The sequence below is a fragment of the Hermetia illucens genome, chromosome 2 (assembly GCF_905115235.1).
Source record: "Hermetia illucens chromosome 2, iHerIll2.2.curated.20191125, whole genome shotgun sequence".
Classification (NCBI taxonomy): domain Eukaryota; kingdom Metazoa; phylum Arthropoda; class Insecta; order Diptera; family Stratiomyidae; genus Hermetia; species Hermetia illucens.
In genome coordinates, this window is record NC_051850.1 from 99,272,683 (window position 1) to 99,293,676 (window position 20,994).

At 40.4% G+C, this 20,994-nt stretch overlaps 1 protein-coding gene across 3 annotated transcripts in view; it reads left to right on the forward strand.

Moving 5' to 3' along the window:
• The window catches only part of LOC119649061 (protein rhomboid), a 429,203-nt gene that overhangs the window by 236,811 nt on the left and 171,398 nt on the right, over positions 1 to 20,994 (forward strand). Inside the window, exons 1-2 of one of the 3 annotated variants that reach the window (XM_038051046.1) lie at positions 17,485 to 17,609; positions 17,682 to 17,766. The exons of the other annotated variants lie outside the window; for them this stretch is intronic. Of the exons in view, the coding sequence (XP_037906974.1) occupies positions 17,746 to 17,766 (21 nt within the window). The 5' untranslated portion in view covers positions 17,485 to 17,609; positions 17,682 to 17,745. Of the gene's footprint in view, positions 1 to 17,484; positions 17,610 to 17,681; positions 17,767 to 20,994 lie in introns of those variants that run through there. 3 annotated transcript variants of the gene reach the window in all.

Here is a 20,994-nt window from a genome sequence, read left to right on the forward strand (position 1 = left end):
CTTTTTTTTTACTATCTCCGAAAGGACGTAAAATATTCGAGAACAATTAGAAGGAATTTCATTCAGTTTTGAACTGTCCCAACACAAACACAAAGTTACCCACTTGACATTTTGGAGTCGCCATGACGACGGCTGTTTACCTAGAGTGATGCTGGCTCTGAATAAACAAACAATGGCTGGTTTGTCTCTAGTAAATCCATACATCCACAATGTTGTGGGTTATGATAAGCTGTGTCCTGTGGGCTGGGCTCTCCAACAAATAGCTTTGCCAAAAAGTAACGGAAACTCCGGCGGCAGTATGGCCGCTCACGCTTTCAATCAACGAAGCTGTGGGATTTCGATAGTGCAGGGAATACCCTGCACTATCGAAATCCCACAGCTTCCATTCTGCAATTTTCTGAATGTTTTTGGCTGGATTTATCCCCCACGTTGCGTGTCTAGGTTTTGTCACCGCACTTCCGTTCGTCTTATCCCCCTTCACTTTCCCCTAGGGGATCTAAGCTCTGCACATTGTTGCTCAATGAGTCATAGTTTTGATGTAGCAGTAGGATTACCTATGGTAGACTGGAATCTAGATGAAGAAAAGAGTGCGTGAATACATCTCTCAAGCCTAGTATCTTCGAAACCTTAACAATCGTCCCCTTCTTCCACTCTCTGAGGACTACCTCAGGCTCGTAGGATTTTTCAAGCAGTGAGAGAAGCAACTCCAGAAAACGTGTAGGGGTTGACAGGAACAATTGGATGGTAAGACTATAAAGCCTATGCATTTACTAAGGTGTTTTCGCTTTCGTTTGCGACATGGATATTCTCTCTAGGCGGTATCTCAAATTGCTGACATCGAGGGATATCATGACAACGAAGAATTTCGATAGGAAATTTGAAAAATGATTGAACAGGCCGCACTGCTAGATAATATCAGTGATCTACAGCTTAAACCAGCAACTGATTATTTGTAAATTGACGGGCTCTTCAAAGTTCAAAGTAAGGCGCAATGGCCATTAGTCGTACTTCAAATTAATAGGTAAACATACCAATATACGTTATAGATATGTGCGTCTACGCTATCAGATGAGCTCGTCAGGAAGGGAACAGAAACGCCGCTCTATGGACGACCAGGACCTTCTGTGCAATCGGGAAGGAGGTTTTGGTTATGATACTCAGGGAAGAAGAGAAATTGCTGAGGGAATTATATGACATATGGGGGGAGGGGGGTTTTTATGAGAAAATATGATGTACGGTGCTCCGCAGATTCTGTGGGAATCCATACATATTTGGGACAATAACTGGTACTTGTGTAAAGGAGGAAAGCACACTTCAGAAATGGCTAATATCTAGAAGTTTGGAAAACTCAGAAACATACTAAAATTTCTGTCGGTTATAGGACTGATGCATGTAATGTAGCTAGTATGTCGACTGCAATCATTACATGACAAATTGCGAATCGTAGATAGAAAGTCCACCCTTAATGTCCTTGAATGGGTCATTGAAAGATTTACGACCACCTTTCGTTTTTCACGAGATATATGATACCATATCCCTACGGCATCATTTTTACTTACGGCAAATTGCCTTTATTAATCTTAGGCCAGGAAGGTTTAAAGGTGGCCTTATGGTCATGAAGAAGAACCAGAATTCCAAGTTATTCGAGCGTCTCATGGGAGCAATGGTCTCAGTGAACGTAACAACAGTCTTGGTTCGTCATTGGGTGTAGATTGTTGGAGCACAGGATCTGCTATAAGGAAAATTGGGTTTCGATTCATCGGTTATGGAAAATCTAATCACGTCAATTTCAGCCGGATTTAGGAGTTGTTTTCTGGATGCGGCTAGAATTATTGTTTCATCGCCCTTGAAAAGAAACAGCATTGAATGATCGTTTAACTTCACTTGTGGGTTGCATTTGCCTCGATACCTTACGTGGGCGCCAGAATAACTAACGAATATTGGACCGTTACCAACGTGCTTTTATCGCTAGCATCCGTATTCTGATTAAAATTTCATCATTCAGGATGTTAGTTCCTTATAAATCATTATTTTTAGAAAAAATATTAATTAAAAAATTTGAGATAGGAATGGAGGGGTTCAAGGGATCATGACATTTTTTATCACACCGAGTAATGGAATTAGGCTTAATGGCTCTGAATTTGGAAAAGGAGGCGAGCAGCGCTATTTCTGCCGACAACAGCATCGAACTTGACGTCGCCCGATGCATAAACATGACTAGGCTCGCCTGGGGTCTTTATCGAAAATTGAGAAATAGATTTATAATACCTCAACTTGAAGCTGAGACCGTTCAGTGCTAATGTTTTTTCTCTGGTATTATACGGGAGTAGAACATGAAAAGCGATCACCACTGCTACTTGGAAGCTGCAAATCTTCCTCAACATTCGTCTGCGACGTGTAATTGAGGTACGCTGGCCTGATTAAAAAAAGTGATTTGGTCGGCGTACAGAAAACAGAAGTGGTTGCGGATAGGTCATACATTAAGGAAGTCCTGCAACTTCATTGCTGGCCACGTCATGCAGTGGCACCAATTATCCCCAAATGGCCCGGAATATGTCGCCCATAACAATGGAGGAGGAGTGCAAGCATTTTGGAAAGTCCTGAAGGCAGCCATGGTTGACGCTATGCTCCATTAAGGGCTGAATTTCTGTATGTAGAAATGCGTTAGCAAGTTGCTAAAAAGAAGTCTTCGACTTATCAGACAATTTCGTCGTGTACTACGAAACCTTCTATGTCAAAATAATTTTGTTTTTCATTTTTTATTTGTTTCTATTAGATTATCTATTGAATTTTCATCTTATTTTCTTCAGTTCTTGGTCGCAGCTAACAACATCTGTTTGCATATTTATGCCATATTATATCATAACTTTAACGATTTCCAAATCCCAATTCCGAAATTCTATTACTTCACATGCAATTCTGTCTTAACTACTACTACAACTTTCACAATTGCATTCGATCATTAACGGGTAATAATGGTCATAATTGGCTATCGCCGGATAAGCTTTCTGTCGTAGTTTCCTATCAATTGAAGTTGTCATCCATTTTGCAAATCCTTTTAAAGCACTTATCTCCAATGATTTCTTTCTCAACAGGATTCTTCCACTCTAATAGTTTCAGTTCATTCGGCCCTTCAGGAATTAATTGTGCCTCTCTAGTTAAAGTTCTCTGTTGTTGTCTGTCTACTTAAATACTTTCATTTCATTTGCTGTGGTTTAAACAGTTTTTTTGGGATTATTAATTAGCCTCTGATCAAAAACAGAGGATGACTATATCTTCGTTTTGCAATTTTGCAATTTCTCATATTTCTGTAAAAAAAATGATGTTTTTCCGTAAGAAACTATTGTTTAATTTCGACTCATTATAACTTTGTTGATAATGGTCGGAGTTACGTCAAACTTTCCAATATTATGTTCCCTATTATGGCCTATATTATTGCTATTTTGTGACTCTAGGATAAACTTAAGGAAAAATCACGGACATTTTTTAGATTTTTTGGTTGGTTAGTTTAAAAAAATTGACTTTTAATTTAAGCGCGCATTTTTATCCACCTCATTTCCCCCTTTATAACTAACGTAAAAACTAAGATTTTCCTTGCTACATTCCACATCCCCTCTTTGCCTGTGTAGCTGGTATTTGTCGATTTTGGCCATGTTTCCATTCAAATATGCCATATCCTCCCGCCAATGCAGCTTGGATTATGAGATTACAATTATTGTATTCAAAACGGGTGGTAATTCGGGGAAGATTTGAGTTTTGCTGGATTTTAACTAGCAGTTTTTCTAGAAGTCTTAGTTTTATGAGATGCGTGTAGAGTCCATCGGGCGTACTCCGAATGAGAGTTTGTTTTTTGTTTGAAATATGTTCTGGTGACTAGAGGATAAGTTTCCTTAAACGTTTGTATCCTTCTTGGATCATGGAAACAATTATATCGTTTTTTCGTGATTTTATTTCCGACGTATCACCTAAACCACCATAATTGTGAATTCGTTTTGTACGACGCATGTCAAGAACCTCCCGCAATATGCGCGCGTTTACAGAATGGTGTATTTCTGCATAGTTTAAACCAAACTGTGTGAGAGTCCCAGGACATTAAGGAAGCTATAAGGGATTTAGGTTCAATATCTGAAGCTAGTCATATGGGGGTAGCAACCTCAATGATATATTTGGAGCGACTCGTCTTATCAACTAGAAGCACTCAAGTCTTGTGCGGTATATACCGACCATTTACAACTTGCCGGTCCCAACACATGCTGTAAGCAGAACCATTGAGTACTGCCTGTTCGAGAAACAGATCATCGAACAGTTTTCGCTGCAGAAATCAAAGAATTAATCCACAACAAGAAATAAACTGCATGAAATGCAAAATGTAAACAATTAATATCTATTGCAACAATTCTTACCGAGTACTAGCAAAATCCAGCAACAATTGCCCAAGAAACAGATCATCAAACATTTTTTGCTCCACAGCAAATGCCCATACTCAAGTCAGCGACCTTCACCTTGCACCACAAAACGTGCTAACCAGGTAATCGACCCATATCAATTGTGCCTGCAATAATATAGGGAAGAAAACGCTGACGGAAGTTCATCACGGTCAGGGCGACCGAATTACACCTAAGAATTTTTGATGAATATGCAATTTAGCTTTTATGAAGAATTATAATTTGTCGATAAAGCATTTTAAACTAAGCAATAATTTTGTATATAAACCAGAAAGAAATTAATAAACCAGGCTAGTCATAATCAATCTGTGGTTTTTGATAGTCTCATTACTCATCCCAAGGATCGGTAATCTTTGTTGTGGCCTAAGAGCCTTAAGCAATTATCCTAAGGATTTTTGCTATACTTCGACCCAACACTGCCTGTGGCTCATATTGAAAAAACGGACATGGTCCCATGATTAGCTCATGCTTGTATGCCCTTACATACAGCATTATGCTCGTTCATATATTGCACCGGCGCCACAACAGTGCAGCCAGATATTAGAAGGTCCGACGTTTCTAACGTCGAATTCTGCGCTGGTCGTTCTCCACCGGCTCTTTCATTATGAACTTTTTATAAGCCCACCATTCTACTAAGTTGCACAGATGGAGATGGAAAAATGGCTGGCAGAGATAATTCATGTGTTTACCATGTGTCTTTGACTTCCATATATTGATCGTCTCTTGGTCTGACTCCACCCCACTCGGAGGATTGAAAGATCGATACTTCAAGTTAGGTGGAGTGAATGCATAATTTGTCTGTTAAAGAGCATGCAAGGAACTTGCTTGTTCTGGGATGGGGATGTTGTTCCAGCACCAGCTTCACACGTCACCACAATTCGGGCGGGCCGGTAAAACATCCTCCAAATCATCAGCTCGAGGATAGGTTCCTTGCAAAGTTGCTAGGTATGCGGAATTGAATTCGACATTTGTCTAATATCACAGCTGAACATGTCTACTATTCGCAACAGGCTTCTAAGGTGGCCATCAATACCGGCCTACAGCTTCATGTCCTCTGATTACTCGTACATCATATGTCAGTTCGCACTTAGGAGGTAGGCTTATATTTGCTTGCTAAACCATGCCCTCTTGCATTATTCAGTAGCCATAAAAGGGGGTTCAGTCCCGTACAAACCGGAAGGAGATCCAGTGAATCCCCCTGAAAGAGGCTTTTCCGTGTGCAAGCTTCGAGATGTTAATATTCTTAGATGAACGCCCTAACAAAGTGGTATGCTATCCTTTTATAACTGTCGCTAAAAATTTCATTAGTTTGAGATCTGGATGCTCTGTTGATATTTGTTGAGTGATCTGAAGAAACTTCGCTGGTTCCTCGCGTACGTTTCATTTTGAACACGTTTTGAGTGAATTTCGCTATACCGACTGCATACAACAGAAAGTTTCTGCTTTAGTGTGCCCAGAATTTCAGTTACGGATGGTAGCATAGTTCCGGTTCACCCTGTGCTCTTTATTTTTTATGCCTCTGCTGGGGCTAGCCCAGCTGCCTCAATTAGTCGCCCCGACTTTCTACGGGAATCATTATTATTATTCGCGAGTTGTCTGAATCTCGGTAGATCCCCGATAAAGGAACTGATCACAATCATGCAGTCGAAATCCTGTTTGGATCTCGTTCTAGATCATGAAAGCCCACCGAATCCCAACTTCTGCTTTTGCAAAAAAGTGAGTGCACTTTGCCACATGCTTAACCGCGCTTGCAAAGTAGAGATTTACCACCATTAAGCAAACTTGATTCATTTTGTTTCTTTTCTCAACGGTTATACCTTCTGGCACGAAGTATGGTGGCAAGGTTGGAGTTATAATTCCACCATGCGTTGAGTTTACAAAAAAAGGTGGGGTGGTGGCATACACTCGCTAGAAAAAATGTGCGTACACTAAGCAGTTCCTGGTTATTCGTTAGTAAAACACACGAATAAATTAGTTTTTTAAAAACATTTTATTGTTTGCATATTGCTTGTGGTCTTGTTGCTTTGATAAGGCCACTTTTACGAAATTAGAATTCAAGGAAACTGAAATAAAAAAAGGGAAATAAGAAAAGTCACAAATGTTCAGTAGAAAAAGTCTGCGTACAGCCACATAATTAGGTGATTCCCCGAAATATAAATCCTTGCCATTTGGAGTAAATTGATTGTGAGTTATTGGTTTATGGCTGTGTTTGAAGTGTGAAAAATAAGGACGTTTTTTCGTTATTTTGTGTGTATAATTGTTATTATGGAATTGAAGCGAAAAGAGATTTGTGTAAGTGAAAGAAAAGTTATAATAAAATTATGGGAAGAAGGAAAAAGTTTCCGCGAAATAGCCAGGATAATAGGAAGGCGACATTCATCTGTTCAAAGGGTAGTTAACAACTTTAAATCGACGGGAATATAACAGCGAAGCCACGACCTGGTCGCCCATCGAAGTTGTCGATTAGGGAAAGGCGAAGTATTATAGGTTAGGTGAAAAAGAATCCACGAATAACTGCACCACAAATCGCGAAAGATATTGAACTTAAGTTCAACAAAAAAATTTGTGCTGATACTGCACGGAAAACACTCAAGAGAGCTGGTTACCATGGGCGAGTTGCACGTAAGAAACCATTTATTTCATTAACTAATAGGCGAAAACGAATAAAATTTGCGAATAAGTACGTAAACCAATCAAATGAATTCTGGGAAAAAATGGGAAGAAAAATAGTATGGAGAAAAGCATGTACAGCATTGAATAAAGAAAATTTGATGCCAACGGTAAAGCATGGTGGTGGCAGAATAATGATTTGGGGGTGTATGGCAAGTGGTGGCGGAATAATGATTTGGGGGTGTATGGCAAGTGGTGGCGTAGGAAATCTGCAATTTATAGAGTCTACCATGGGCAAATATGACTACCTAAATATTTTAAAACGTAATTTAAAACAAAGTGCTGAAAATTTACGCCTGGGTGACGAATTTTATTTTGTGCATGACAACGACCCTAAGCATACGGCTGAGGTTAATAAGCTGTGGCTATTATATAATGTTCCCAAACAGTTACATACACCCCCACAATCGCCAGATTTAAATCCCATAGAACATCTGTGGGATTTATTAGAACGCAGAATTCGCCAATACGATATAACTTCAAAGGATATGCTGAAAAATGTATTACAAGAAGAATGGAATAAAATAAGTGTTGAAGAAACATCTAAACTTGTATCTTCTATGCCGAAAAGATTAAAAGACGTCATAAAAAGAAAAGGGTATCCTACAAGCTACTGATTTGCTTTTCATATTTACTCAAATATAATTTTTTTTAAATATTTGTTTACTGTACGCAGACTTTTTCTACTGAATTATTGCGATTCTTTTAATTTTTGGCTTTATAACCTGGTTTTTGTAAGACTTATAACTTAGTGAATTAAATACACTAAAACTACGGAACTATTTGTAATGTTTGGATAATAAATTCGCCACAAAAATTAGCTTAATTTTTTTGTTTTACTAAGGAAAAGTATCATACTACTGAGTGTACGCACACTTTTTCTGCCTAGTGTATGTGCCAAACGGGGTTCAGATTCTTTTCTTCACGGAATATAGTCATGTAGGACTTTAAATTAAAAAGAGCGTCTAGTGCTCTTCGAACCAACTTTTAGTTTAGAAGGGGTTGGGAAAATGGCCAATTAAATTAAGGGCCCATTCTCAAAAACTGCGTAGACGAAGAATCAATCAGGGTGATGTCTGCATACTCTCAAAAAGCTCTCAAAATATTTTTCGTTCCTATATTTGATCAAATAGAGTTAATAACAGTAACACTAAGTCCGCTTTACAATCACTAAATGTTGTAATAATATGAGCCATAATATTGATTGCCATGCTAGAAAATTGATGCTGTTATAAGCAAAGCTCTGTACTGTATATTAGGTCAAGATAGTTTCCTTCGCATAGATTAGCTGCAACATAGCGCATCCAGCTGTCGCTCGATAGTGCGAAAGCTATTTTGCTGATCGCATTGCAGATACGCTGAGTAACCCGCCTGAGAATGTCGATGAGCTATCAAAAATTTTCTCTATTGACCGTTGTGAGGGATGACCAGTGTGACGCGCTCGAGTTCCGATACCGAGCGAAATCCCGCGAATTTCAACGTAATGTGCACCGTGACAAAACGAATTCTTTATTGCATTGGTCAGGAAAGCGTAAGATGCAGCAGAACACAGGTGCATTTCGCATGTGGTCGCAAATCTTTCGTTAGTTCTGTGAAGGGCGTTAACGGTCGACTTCTCATCCACGATGATGAACAGTTGAAGAGAGAACATTTCACCACGGTTGCTAACCGTATCACATCCGGTGAGGTTCCTCCTCTTGTGGATAAAAAAAATAGTCAGCGTAACTTGCGATTGGGGACCGAAATTCCAAGCAAAAGAGAAATAATTTTGGCCATTAACGCACTGAAACGCGTCTTGGAGGATTTCGTGGACTAAAGCGAAGTCAGTCGGAGTTGCATCTTTTCACCGATATTATTCCATCTTTTCCGCGTTGATCAATTTGTATATCTAGGAAGCATGGTTTCTGCAGAAGATGGCACCGAACTCGACGTTGTCCGACGCATTAAGAGCGCTAGATCCGTCTTCGCTACCTTATCTAAAATCTGGAAATGTAGTCATCTCAACACCAAGATCAAGTTGAGGTTGTTCCGTGCTGGTATTTTTTCTGTGTTGTTACATGGGAGTAACTGTCACTGTCAAATAAATAAATAAATGAAGACTCCAAGCCTTTGTCAACACTTGTCTGTGTCGTATCATCTGTGTACGCTGGCTTGATACTATTTCGAAGAAAGAACTTGTTCCGAGCACAGGCCTGGCACCCGTACGGGGTGTGATCGGAAGGCGAAAGTGGCAGTGTATAGAACACAAATTACGGAGGGGCGACAATTCCATTGCTAGCTACGTCATACAGTTGAATCCAATCCATTCCCAAGATGTTCGACTAGTGAACAGTAGAGGAAGAGTGCCGGTATCTTGGGAAGTCGTGGGGGGAGCTGAAGCGCATTTTAAGTAACCACGTGCGATGGCATGTAGGTGTGGTTGGCTTGGTATATTCCACCAAAGGGTAAATGGCAACCATATATTTAACACATCTATGTAGAATGTCACCACCACATTAAAGTGAATAGTGGAATATATTCAAAGACTTTTGGTTCCGACTCGTGTTAGCTTAGAGGCGTGAATGCATGTGGTTCAGAAAGTCTGGAAATACGGTCCTTTGCATCTGGCATTTTTCGTCTTAGCTCCTTGGGGATGATTTTTCTCTAATTGTATAATCATTGAAGTTGGATTGGGATTGGGTTCTTAGTGATTGAGTGTTTGGAGTCCAAAATTAGAGAAGGTGTAAGTTTTTAAAGCTCAAGTAACTAGAGCGCTGGGTTGTCGTAGCGAATGGCCACGGTTCAAATCTCACTGGTGGCAGAGAGATTTGTCATTGTGACTGGATGTCGGATATCAGTCTACTCAACTGCGAATGAGTACCTGAGTCAAATCGGGCTAACAATCTCGGGCGAGCGCAATGCTGATCGCATTGCCTCCTACAGTGTAGCTTTCTTGTACACTCCATATCAGAGGAATTAGAGGCTGCGTGGGGGATGTTTCATCCCGCCTTGTTCCTTTGTGGAGTCTTTTCTAATATCACCTATGGGCCTTTTAATCAAAGAAGTATTGGAGGATGGTCACTACGTTGGCATTGTGAGCTATGAGAGTTTCAGTCGCGACAGAAGTGCTCGTTTTATTTCCACTCAATAACTTCGTGTTTCGTAGTAGATCGTTACCCTTTTATGGTCGAGTGATTTTAAATTCCTGTGGCTTGAAATTCAGTACCATGGATGGTTTGCTTTATAGACCGGTTCGTTTATCTCTAGGTCGCTGATACGCTTTCTATTACAGAGTAATTTTCATACATTGGTGAAGATGCCAGTGAATGGTACTGGAAGCACTAGGGGTTTTATGGTTAAGGCGCTGAGCGATCGGTTATCTGGCTTGAGCCTTTTAGACGAATTTTTGATGGCTACTATTGGAACATTATAACAATTTGGAATACCGGAAGCTCGTGCTTCGATAAAAAGGATTTGTGTTCATCTTATGTAAGAAACTTCAACGCACATTTTTCTATTCTATATATAGCTACAAATTCAACATAATCCTTTCTATTTTCTAAACAAACAAACTGCCTATTTCCGAATACTGTACATATATATGCACGTATATAAATTGATCGTACCCATATTTTCGATTTACTTCGTGCAACAAGCATACATATGCACATATATAGTACGTATGTTAAATACGGCTGGTTTAATGTACAAATATTTCCTTCAAACTTTCCAAAGTTATGCCTTATGTTATCCCCTTTGCAGTTCTAGCATGATGTTAAGGAGAGTTTCCGGCTAAATTTGTAAAATATGCAAATATACTATTATTAACTTTGTTTGTGCAAATATCGGAATGGGATGTATTTTGAGGCCTAGTTTTCGTTTAAATACACCACTGTGATTTTTTCAGATACCGAAAACGAGACCTATTGCACTTTTTGACGGTCATATTTTGAGCCCCCTACGTTTCACCCCATATCAAATATGGGACTAGTTACGAAAAGTACCAATTGAGCCCTTTCATTTGATACCCCACATGACCACATTCTTTAAAAAAATGTGCATCTTCCTTTCAGATGTATGGGGAGCCCCCCTTTGATACAGAATGCCGCCACTTGCTGTATGTAAAGGGAACAACAGGTCACACGCTCCTACCAATTTTCGTAACCGAAAGACAGCTGGACAGAGAGACATCGACTCGATTTTAATAAGATTTTGTTTTGGGGGATGTAGAGCTCGCCTAAATTCGACCAGCGGTGATGTGTTTCCTGTACACAAAGTCATGGTGCGATAAGTGTAGATCCCTGCCCAAGCCTTTTACTCATTATCACCTAGCAGACACTACTGTTATACTGTCCGAGTACACTCTTCTGTAATTTCTGCGTGATTAAAATTTTTAAATCGCAGTGCCATTGGACACCTCTTTCTCTCCAGCTACGATAAGTTTCTTGGCTTCGGAATTTAGACTAGTAACCATCTCGGGATAGGGAACAAGACCAATCACTCTATAGTATTTTTCGTAGCAGGAGAGAGTCGATGAATTCTCTCCTAACCATGGGGGTGTTTCGCTAGAGTTATCCTTAGGTACGGACGTATCTAAATAGCCACAATGGTGGACGCTTTCGCGGTATAATCGACCTCGAGGTTTCATCAACGAATCATAACGATACATCTTGACGCCTCCAGATCATTGTAAATATGTACACATCTATAAATGAGCATTGAGCAAGCGTCTCTGGATTGAACTCGCCTGTTTCCGATATCATAGCTTCACTGAGAATTTCTACAAATTTCTTCACAGAATTATATAGAAAAAAGCATTGTCACAAATTTTATCTAACGGAACATGATCACCTTGAAAACTATGCGTATTTTGCGGTGAATTGACAAATCAAGTTGTTCCACTTAAATACGTTAAAGTCAAGAGTCATCACACTGTTACTCATTTGTGCGGAATGATAAACGAAATAATCATGTCTGTCTTGTAACCGATCGAAGTTCACCTGGGTGACAAATATCCAGCATTCTTTCAAGTACGAGTTATCAAAAGCTCCGCATTGCTCTGTGGGAAGTGAAAAAACCAGAGAGTCACACATATGGTCATTTGATTAGGTAATACTCGTGCGGGGATTGGCACCATTGACGTCGCGCCGCATACCGCTGGCATTTGCTATGCAAAGTCGGGGTCTCCCAAATTGCATCATTAATCGAAACCGCAATTACTCACTTGAAATGACTGATAATCACCTTCTTGATAGTGTATCTATCTTAACATTCTATGTGTGGCTTCGATAGACTGTGATCTAGATAAAAACGGCTCCTATGCAAAGGAAACTGAAAGGAAGGTGCTAAGAGCAAAAAGTCTTTGGATAAACATGGGTGAGTAATTAAGAGGTAATAAAAAAGACAGATGGACTCGAGGAGATCGATGGGTCCCAACTATGATCTGCTGGAGAACAATCTGTATAATCTGCCATCGGCGTCGGCCGTGTTCCCATCAAATCTGCAGGTTTTAAAGCTCCTTGCCGAAGTAGCACTGAGTGTGAATTGTTATGGCGTTTGCGATAGCGCACAATGGCATTTGTTGGGTCGCTGTAGTACCCATAAAACACACAAGTTAAATCAGGTTTGGTCGTGTCTACAAGAAAGTATGATCAGCATCTGCATACCAAATTCAAGTTCTGGATAAAAAAAAGTAAGACCCACAACAGCGAGTGTATTTGTGGTGTAGGCGGACCGCTTTACCGACTCAAATTTCAGGCCTATCGTCGCGTATGTACTGTGTTTAGGTCATTGTTTATCTGTCATAATGTAATACTTTTATGATGGTCGGTTTGAAATAGGGAGCGCGAAATGGTACATTCACCAGAGTTTTCAAATCTATCAATGCACTTTGAAGTTGTATTCAACTCGATGATATAAAGAAATGATATATGTACCATATACTGAAGAATCTTCGGGTTAGCCAATGGGAATTCATTATTATTAATTCTAATTAGGTGGATATTGATTTTGTAACTACATACATAGATACAGATATATCTACACTACCATGAAAACAGTATAACCCACTCTGAGAAGTTTTCAATTGCTAGTTAACATTTACCAAAATGTTTAATTTCCCAAAGGTTACTGCATTATTTCTGAGAAGAGTAGAGAAAATGTTGATTTTAAAGGCTTGTGTTACAGGTTACTAACAACAGGACGAGTATTGTACTTAACAACTACCGTATTTCTAGCAATATATGTATAGATTTTTCTGAGGGCTGAAAATTCTTAGAAGCAATAGTCATACCGTGATATGATACCACGTGAAACAAAGCCCAGTGAAGACGAAATAAAAGTCGTAGTAATTAAACACAAAAGGATAGACCATTTCAAAAATCGTAGAGTTCAAGCAGACTGCGAATTCCTCTTACAGCTCGTGAACGGGCGATTGAAGTTTGCTAATGTGAATGCGTCGCCGTCGAGACTTGCAGCTCATTTCGGGCAGCGGCCCTTAGGACGTCCTTTCTCCAACCATGTCGATCGCATTCTCCAATTTCGAAAGCTGAGCTATGATCCACTGTCTTCGTCAACAAAATCTGTGAAGCATTTTTGGGCTTTTTCTCGCCGGCCTTCGTTCTTCTGCCTTCTTTTGGAATATCCTTTCAGGAATCAGAGTGTCGTCCGTACGTTGAACGTGGCCAGCCAATTGCAACTTCCGAAGTTTGATCAATTTCAGTGTCACAAATATTTGGTACAACTCCTCCTTGTATCTGTTTTCGCCAGACCGTTGCTTGTTCTCTCGTTTACTCAAATCCGTAGCATAGCACAAGCCTTATCGATATGTGCATCCTTGGCTTTGCTTTCTTGTGTATGCAACTGGCTTTTACAATCGGCAGGAACGAGTAGAAGCCTCTGTTTGCGAGTTGAATTTGGCGTTATATTTTGTCAACTTCATTTTCGTCTTTCATCAGCTGCACAAATAGGTACATAAAGTTGTAAATTATACTCATCAATCATTATATTTTGCTTGGTGGGCGTCATTTTTCTCGTTTGCATCATTATTTTCAATATGTTTTCGTTAATTTGTAGATCAACTTCGTTTGCTGATTTCTCGAGGCTTATAAAAATATCCTTTGCTTATGTGAAAGATCGTACCAAGATATTCATATTGTCCGTAGGTAGCTTTCGTATAATCTGCTGCGGTGCCAGATTGAACAGTAGAGGTGCTAACCCATCTCCTTGCTTTAATCCGACGTTTGTCTCAAACGCATCTGTCAGGCTATTATTGAATTGGATTTGCGTTGTTGTGTACCACATTGTAATTTTTGTGAGATTTTTCAAGTTACGCATTACTTTGTACAGTAGATTTTGCTGATTACTGTCATATGCCTGTTTGAAGTCCACGAATATTTGATGCTCTCAGCGTTTTTCACTTCACGTCCCCAATGGTTGCTGCGTTTGTTTTTCAAAGGAGGGTTTTGGATTGATATTTGTCTGGTGTTGTTGCTTGCAATGCTGTTGTCAATTTTCGTTAATTCGTCGATAAAATGTTTTCGTTTCTTTTGCATTAATACTTCACAAGGTGCCCGTCGGGGGATTGTCGTAATTTTCTCTCTTCGTCGTTGTATTTCGCTCTATATGTTGTCTGTCTGTCTGTCTTCAACACTTTGGCATTCATCGTCAAGCCAATCATTTCTCCGGCACCGGGATTCATATCCAACCACTTCTTTCACTGTTGTTTTGATAGTGCGTCATCTATGGGGTTCGCCGTAAGATTCCGGAGAATTGGTCCTAATCGTTCATTCCTTGTACTCTTTTGTTATTAAAGCATTTTGTGGTTTTCCAGCCTCAAATTTTTGAAGAGGGTTGGTTGGTCGGTTGGTCGAAGGTAATGCTGGGGATGCCCATGTCCTTTTGAGGATGCCCTTGTGTGAGAAACATGCCGATTTTAATATTAAATTTCTATTGCTTGCAAAGCCAATGAGGCATTGACCGTTGTCATTTGATATGTCATGGGGGCTGTATCTCCTCCTCGTTCCCAATCATGGAAGTTATGAATCGTATATTCTTTCCAGGGTATTTTCAAATTGTTTTTTGACTCACATTTGATAGCTTTCCACGACTGAAGATGGTGTGAGACCTCATGTCGGTTATTTCGCAACTATTTCAATTCGTTTCCAGGACGACTAAGAGTTCTTAGCTCGTATTTATTGACTGGCTTGTTAGAGTAGGTCTTTAACAGAACAAGATTTGTTTAGTGTCCTGTTCACTCTTTGGTATAGTATACGGTCAGATTGTGCTCAGTTTCACTATCATCCCACTTAATGCTGTGCAAGTGATAAGCTTACAGAAGGTTTGTTTAGTGAACCAAAATTTCAGGATCCAAGAGCGTAGTCATTTATCCGCTTGTGCGATCGTTTCTGTGGTATTCATCTTGCCCGTGATTGTTCAACCTGTTTCTGTAAATCATTTTGATGGATGATGGGTTTTAAGCCCATCGCTCCGAATGCTCAAGCTGGAGGACCACGTAAATTACAATAGACTCCGTAACGAAGGGTTGTAATATGGTTGAGTTTACTCAACTAACTTGGACGTCCGCCTTTAGTTTTTTCTTCCTCATTACGGGTTTCCTTTCTAAATAGAGTGTTAAAAATACTTGGTGTTGAACCGTTCCTTGTACTTGGGACCAGTATGCTATTAACATAACATGATGTGGTTGTGAACACAGTTTGCCGAATATTTGGCACCTGGAATATACTTTTGGATGCCAGCATTTTATAAATGTCAATTTGAATTTGAGCTAAGGATATAATGTTCAGCTGGAACTAAAAACTTTAAAGGTGGCCTTTAGCATGCCGGTATGAGTTAGGTTTTTTGAAGATACCGGCGTGAATGCGTTATCGTTTTCTTTGAAATAACATATAAGGCTTTTCCAGTTAAAATGCTGGCTATGTATTTCTCCATATTTAAAATTAATTACTTTAAAGCAAATTTTCTCTCAATTTTGTTGAATTACCTTCCACCATTTTTAGATTGATTTTGATTTCAGATTGTTGCAGCTAGATATCAGCGTCGTGTGTAAATGCCAAAAGCATTTGCTCCGCCTTTCTTTTTAAGTGACTCAAAACGACGAAGAAGTTTTATATGCTGCCAACGCATGGGCAAGAAGCGAAACCACCATGATACTGAACTGAATCTACGAGACCGATGGCTTCCTCTACGAGCATCGCTTACCATCCGGCATCTTCTGTTACATTGACGAGACCCTAGCATTGATCCCTGTGCTAACCTATTTTGCATTGAGAATATTTTTTAATGTTGGACATTGGGTTGACATACATATGTTAAATGCCCGTCGTTAAAAAAGTGAAAGTCGAAGTTTCCAATGAACCTAACCATAACCTTACTTTGATCTAATCAAAAGAAAGTTTAAAGTAGAGATACATGGCATTTTGCATGGATGACCTTACTAGAATAAAACTCTAGTTTATGTGTCCGGATGGTTTAAGTGGTTATAGCACTGGGCTGTCGGAAGATTAAATCTCACTGGTGGCAGAGGGATTTGTTATCGTGACTGCATGTCGGGTACCAGTCGACACAGCTGTGAATGAATACCTGAGTCAAATCAGGGTAACAATCTTGGGCGAGCACCATGCTGACCACATTGCCTCCTACAGTGTAGGTGAGGATGATCCAGCCCGAAAAGTCTATAAGAGCAATATGTATGGTAGAAAAAGAAGACGTGGCAGAGTCTGCCTGAGATGGAGCGATGCCGTAGGCCAACACGCCAGACAGCTTTTAGGGATATCGAATTCGTGGACCTTGGCACAAAACCGGGATGTATGGAGTCCCTTATTAAGACAGACCTAGACGGGTACCGGTTGTTGCGCCGTTGATGATGATGATGTGTAGTGGAGAGCATTTTACAGAAAATTTTCTAATATGGGGCGGACGATGGAATTACACACCCGCTCCCCACAGTTCCTGCGGAACCACTATGATATATCACTTCGGGGGGAGAATTTTTGCTTAGAGCATCGAGTCGATATTAGCCACTTCCCTGGCTTTCCGAGTGATTTCAGTACCTTTTTGCATTTTCTTTGCAATGAACCTCCGACAGTGAAATATTACGGAATTATTTTATGGGCTGAGGTGCTTTTCTCAGAGTTGCCGCACCGCAGTTTCTATCTTCTGCCTTATTAGTGCCCAGTCCCCAACGATATAGGATGGGTTTTTCATTATTTGGTAAAGGCAATGCTAGCAACTGGGATGGGTTTTTCATTATTTGGTAAAGGCAATGCTAGCAACACAGTTTTTCATTCGCCTCGTACGATAGGACACTTTGCGAGATGTGACTCTAACTTAATCTTGCTAAGTAGGTTGCGATTCCTATTTTTGACAAAAGCCTTAATCCAACCAGAGTTGTTTCAATTTACCACATTTTCGACCTTTTTTGTCATTTTCATCGGCTCCTATCACTTTTCGAAGGTGATTACAGCCGGATTCGCGACCTATGTTATCGAAGAAGCGGTTCGTCGAAATCATACTCATGATAACTACCAGTGGAATGTGATATATAATGGTTCATTTTTTCTGTTGCAGAATGGGCCACGATTGTCGGTTTTGCAAATGACGTGGCGATAGACAGCAAAAAACAGTAAAAACGATGAAGTCCTGGATGGCAAAGGTAGCTTAATCGCTGGAAGAAGAACGAGATCGCAATCGGATAACAAATGAAGCGGGTGGTGCTCGATGCTAAATTTAATTTCAAAGATCAGTCAGGCATCAGATTAGGCCTGATCTTGACTATTGGAAATGCGTTCACTCTTATTCGAATGCTGCTCAATAGCCGTTCGCGTGCTAAAGTAGATGTGCCTTTCTGATATTTTGACACCTTTGTACCATAGGGTCGTCTTATTGGCAAACACAATTTCAGCCTCAATCGGTTCAAACTCAGTTATCAGTTACTTCTGATAATCCTGCTTTCATATACTAGAGTCGCGTGTTTCCGTTAGACACTTGATTTCCGTGATCAATTCGTTAAATTCAACAAAGCTACCTACGTAATTAATGTTATGTCTAAGCATGTGGTTGTCCTGCTAAACCTTGAAAAGACGTTGCTGCGCAAGGTTGCAGCAGTGAGTGGGAATCTCAGGATATGAAACATAACATGCTCCGTGTTCCTCGGCTGTAGCGAGACAGGGCAGCCTGGGGGATTCGTCCAATCTATGATAAGTAGCCGACGACTATATTTTGGCCCGTCAATATTAGACAACATCCTTGCTAGAAATGAACTTTTACTGCTTTCTTCGTTCATAGTCGAGGTGCCCCTTGAAGCTCAATTTTGAAACGACCTCGTGATTATCAACCCGGATTTTGACAGTATTGTTCTTTTTCTGCGATTGGTAACAAGGTCTGCTTCCGTTTTTTCATCCGCTTGGTTCATTCTAACCAATCGTAATCATGCTTTGATGGCATGAATGATTTTAGTTTCATAAAGTTCCACGTGCTCGAGGTGCTTGACAACTTACGCCACCACCAGGGTGGCTGCGAAGCCAATCAACATTGCCTCCTTTGGCACGTGAAGCCCAAACACTCCGTCATATATTATGTTTCACAACAAGGGTCCCAATACGAAAGCCTTGGGGAACACCTACTGGCACATCACTCTTCGAGAAGTAATATTTGATTATCCGTACTAAGTAGAAAGGGATACTCAGTTTGGCCAGGGTGTCTTTAATCTAACTCCAGTTGGCGTAGCTAAAGGCATTCCTGATATCCAGTGTCATTACCGAACGGCATACGCTCCCCGGGCCAGATCCACGGCCACTGCTATTGCATCGATTGTAGAGTGGGCTTTCTGAAGCCCATACTGCTGCTCCAATAAATCACCCGCTGTCTCAATGAAGGAAAGCAACCTGCTGTATACAACTCTGTCCAGCATCTTCTTCATAGTTTTAAAGGGAAGATAGGGCGATAAGAAGAGGGTGCGCCAGGTGATTTTTGACACTTCGGTCCTAGAACTAACCTCTGCCTCTTCCACTGGGCGTGAAACACTCCTTCCACCATACGCGATTCAAATGTGCTTATGAGCCATGTGGGCCGGATTTTAGCAGGCATTTCAGGGTTTTATTCGGAATTCCACCATATTTTCTCCGATTCGCCGGCAGATATTGTTCTCATCGGTCACCCCGAGTATCGAAAATATGTCCTATTGAACCGTTGGCTGAGTTAGACTTTCTTTTGGTTGTGGGAAAAAAATTGTGATTTTTTTTAACAAGAGTCGCGTACACGTCACCTTAGCAATACCAGTTACTTTTCCGTATGGCCTTCTTAAGTTTAGGTCGAAGATCGCCAATAACATGCCGATGTTCTGGCTTCCCTTTTATCCTTTGACAGTCTCCTTGTTCCATCAGTATTTGGGTTTCCTACTGTAGTGGAAATATCATCACGGCATTGTAGAGTCACATCCCTCAGTTATCCGCTGACATCATCCAGCATTGCTCCCTGCGGGTCGGGATGCCATGACTTTTCATATTTCTAATAATGTGTAGTGTGATATTAACACCATATTAAGCACCACCCAACATTGCACAATAAAGTCAGTTTGTTGGTGGTGGGTTTATATGCCAGAACTTTACCTAACTAACTCCTTTCGGTGCCACCACGATAAGTATCTACTATTTCAGCCATTCGGTCTTTGATATGCTTTCCCCAATACCAATTATGCCCAAATTGGTCAAATATTTAAAGATTATTTCCTGTATTTTCCGTAAACAATTACGTTATCTACGATACATCTTGTTTGAAAAGGGTCCTCCATTGTCTATTGTTCTCTTCCCCGTCACGTAAATCTAGAATTAAACTTTCCTCTGCTCATTCCATCATTCTAATTTGCTTCCAAGGCTGTCTGTCGCCAAGCGCCATAGCAAACGATATGCACCCAAACAAACGAACTAACAAAAACTCAGGTGAATTATGAAAATTTTAATCACATCGACCTTCAGCCCATTTTTTAGTGGATCGTGCCGCTTCGGAAAGATCCAAATTCAGCGTAAAATTATTCTGACAAGAGGCAATTAACCCCGACCGGCTACAGATGTCTAACATGCATGTCTTCCGTCCATACAAAAGAGGTGACGTCAGTGGTAGACAGTGCGCAGACAGTTGTCGTCTACTGAGCCATTGGTCACTAGAAACTATCTGGAGGAAGACGTGGAAAAAGTAACAGTCTGTCGCAAATCATATGGATGCTGAATCAGCAGCTGTAGCACTGAGTACCGAAAGCCATACGCGGATTGAAGAAATGGTTGTGGTCCAGATGGAAAGAAAACCACATCTTGGGGGGTTTTGATTGTCAAATTAGATATGGAGCGAGACAGTTTTGCGTTTTTTGCACTTTTAATTACGTACTTCGTTTACATTGTGTGTATCCCACATCTCATTCATTACTGCATTAATTTAAACGAGTGTCCGAAAATGAAGTGGGTCCTACCCATTGATGGTCTAGCAGAAATTAGAACGCCATATTTACGACATGAATGGGTGTTTATGTAAATGACTGAATACGTAAGAACATACATCCAAATTCTGCACATTTAATGCCAGCAGAACATTTTTTCTAACTTTACTGACACATAAAAACCGCACGAGCCTAACACTTTTTGTGCCGATCGATAAAAGCGACACTCCAAAATAGATCGCGACACATGTCCCCCCGATTTCAATCTTATTGACACGTGTTTCTGTGGGCATTCAAGAACTTCATCGGCAACTGCTGAGACCACTGAAACGCCTCGGCTCGGGGAGAAAGTTTCCGCAATATCGGCGCATTTCTTACGACCACGGTAGCTGCATGTCTGAGCGCTTCCATACAAATCAACCATGAGCTCTGCACCTACTGAAGTAATTGGCA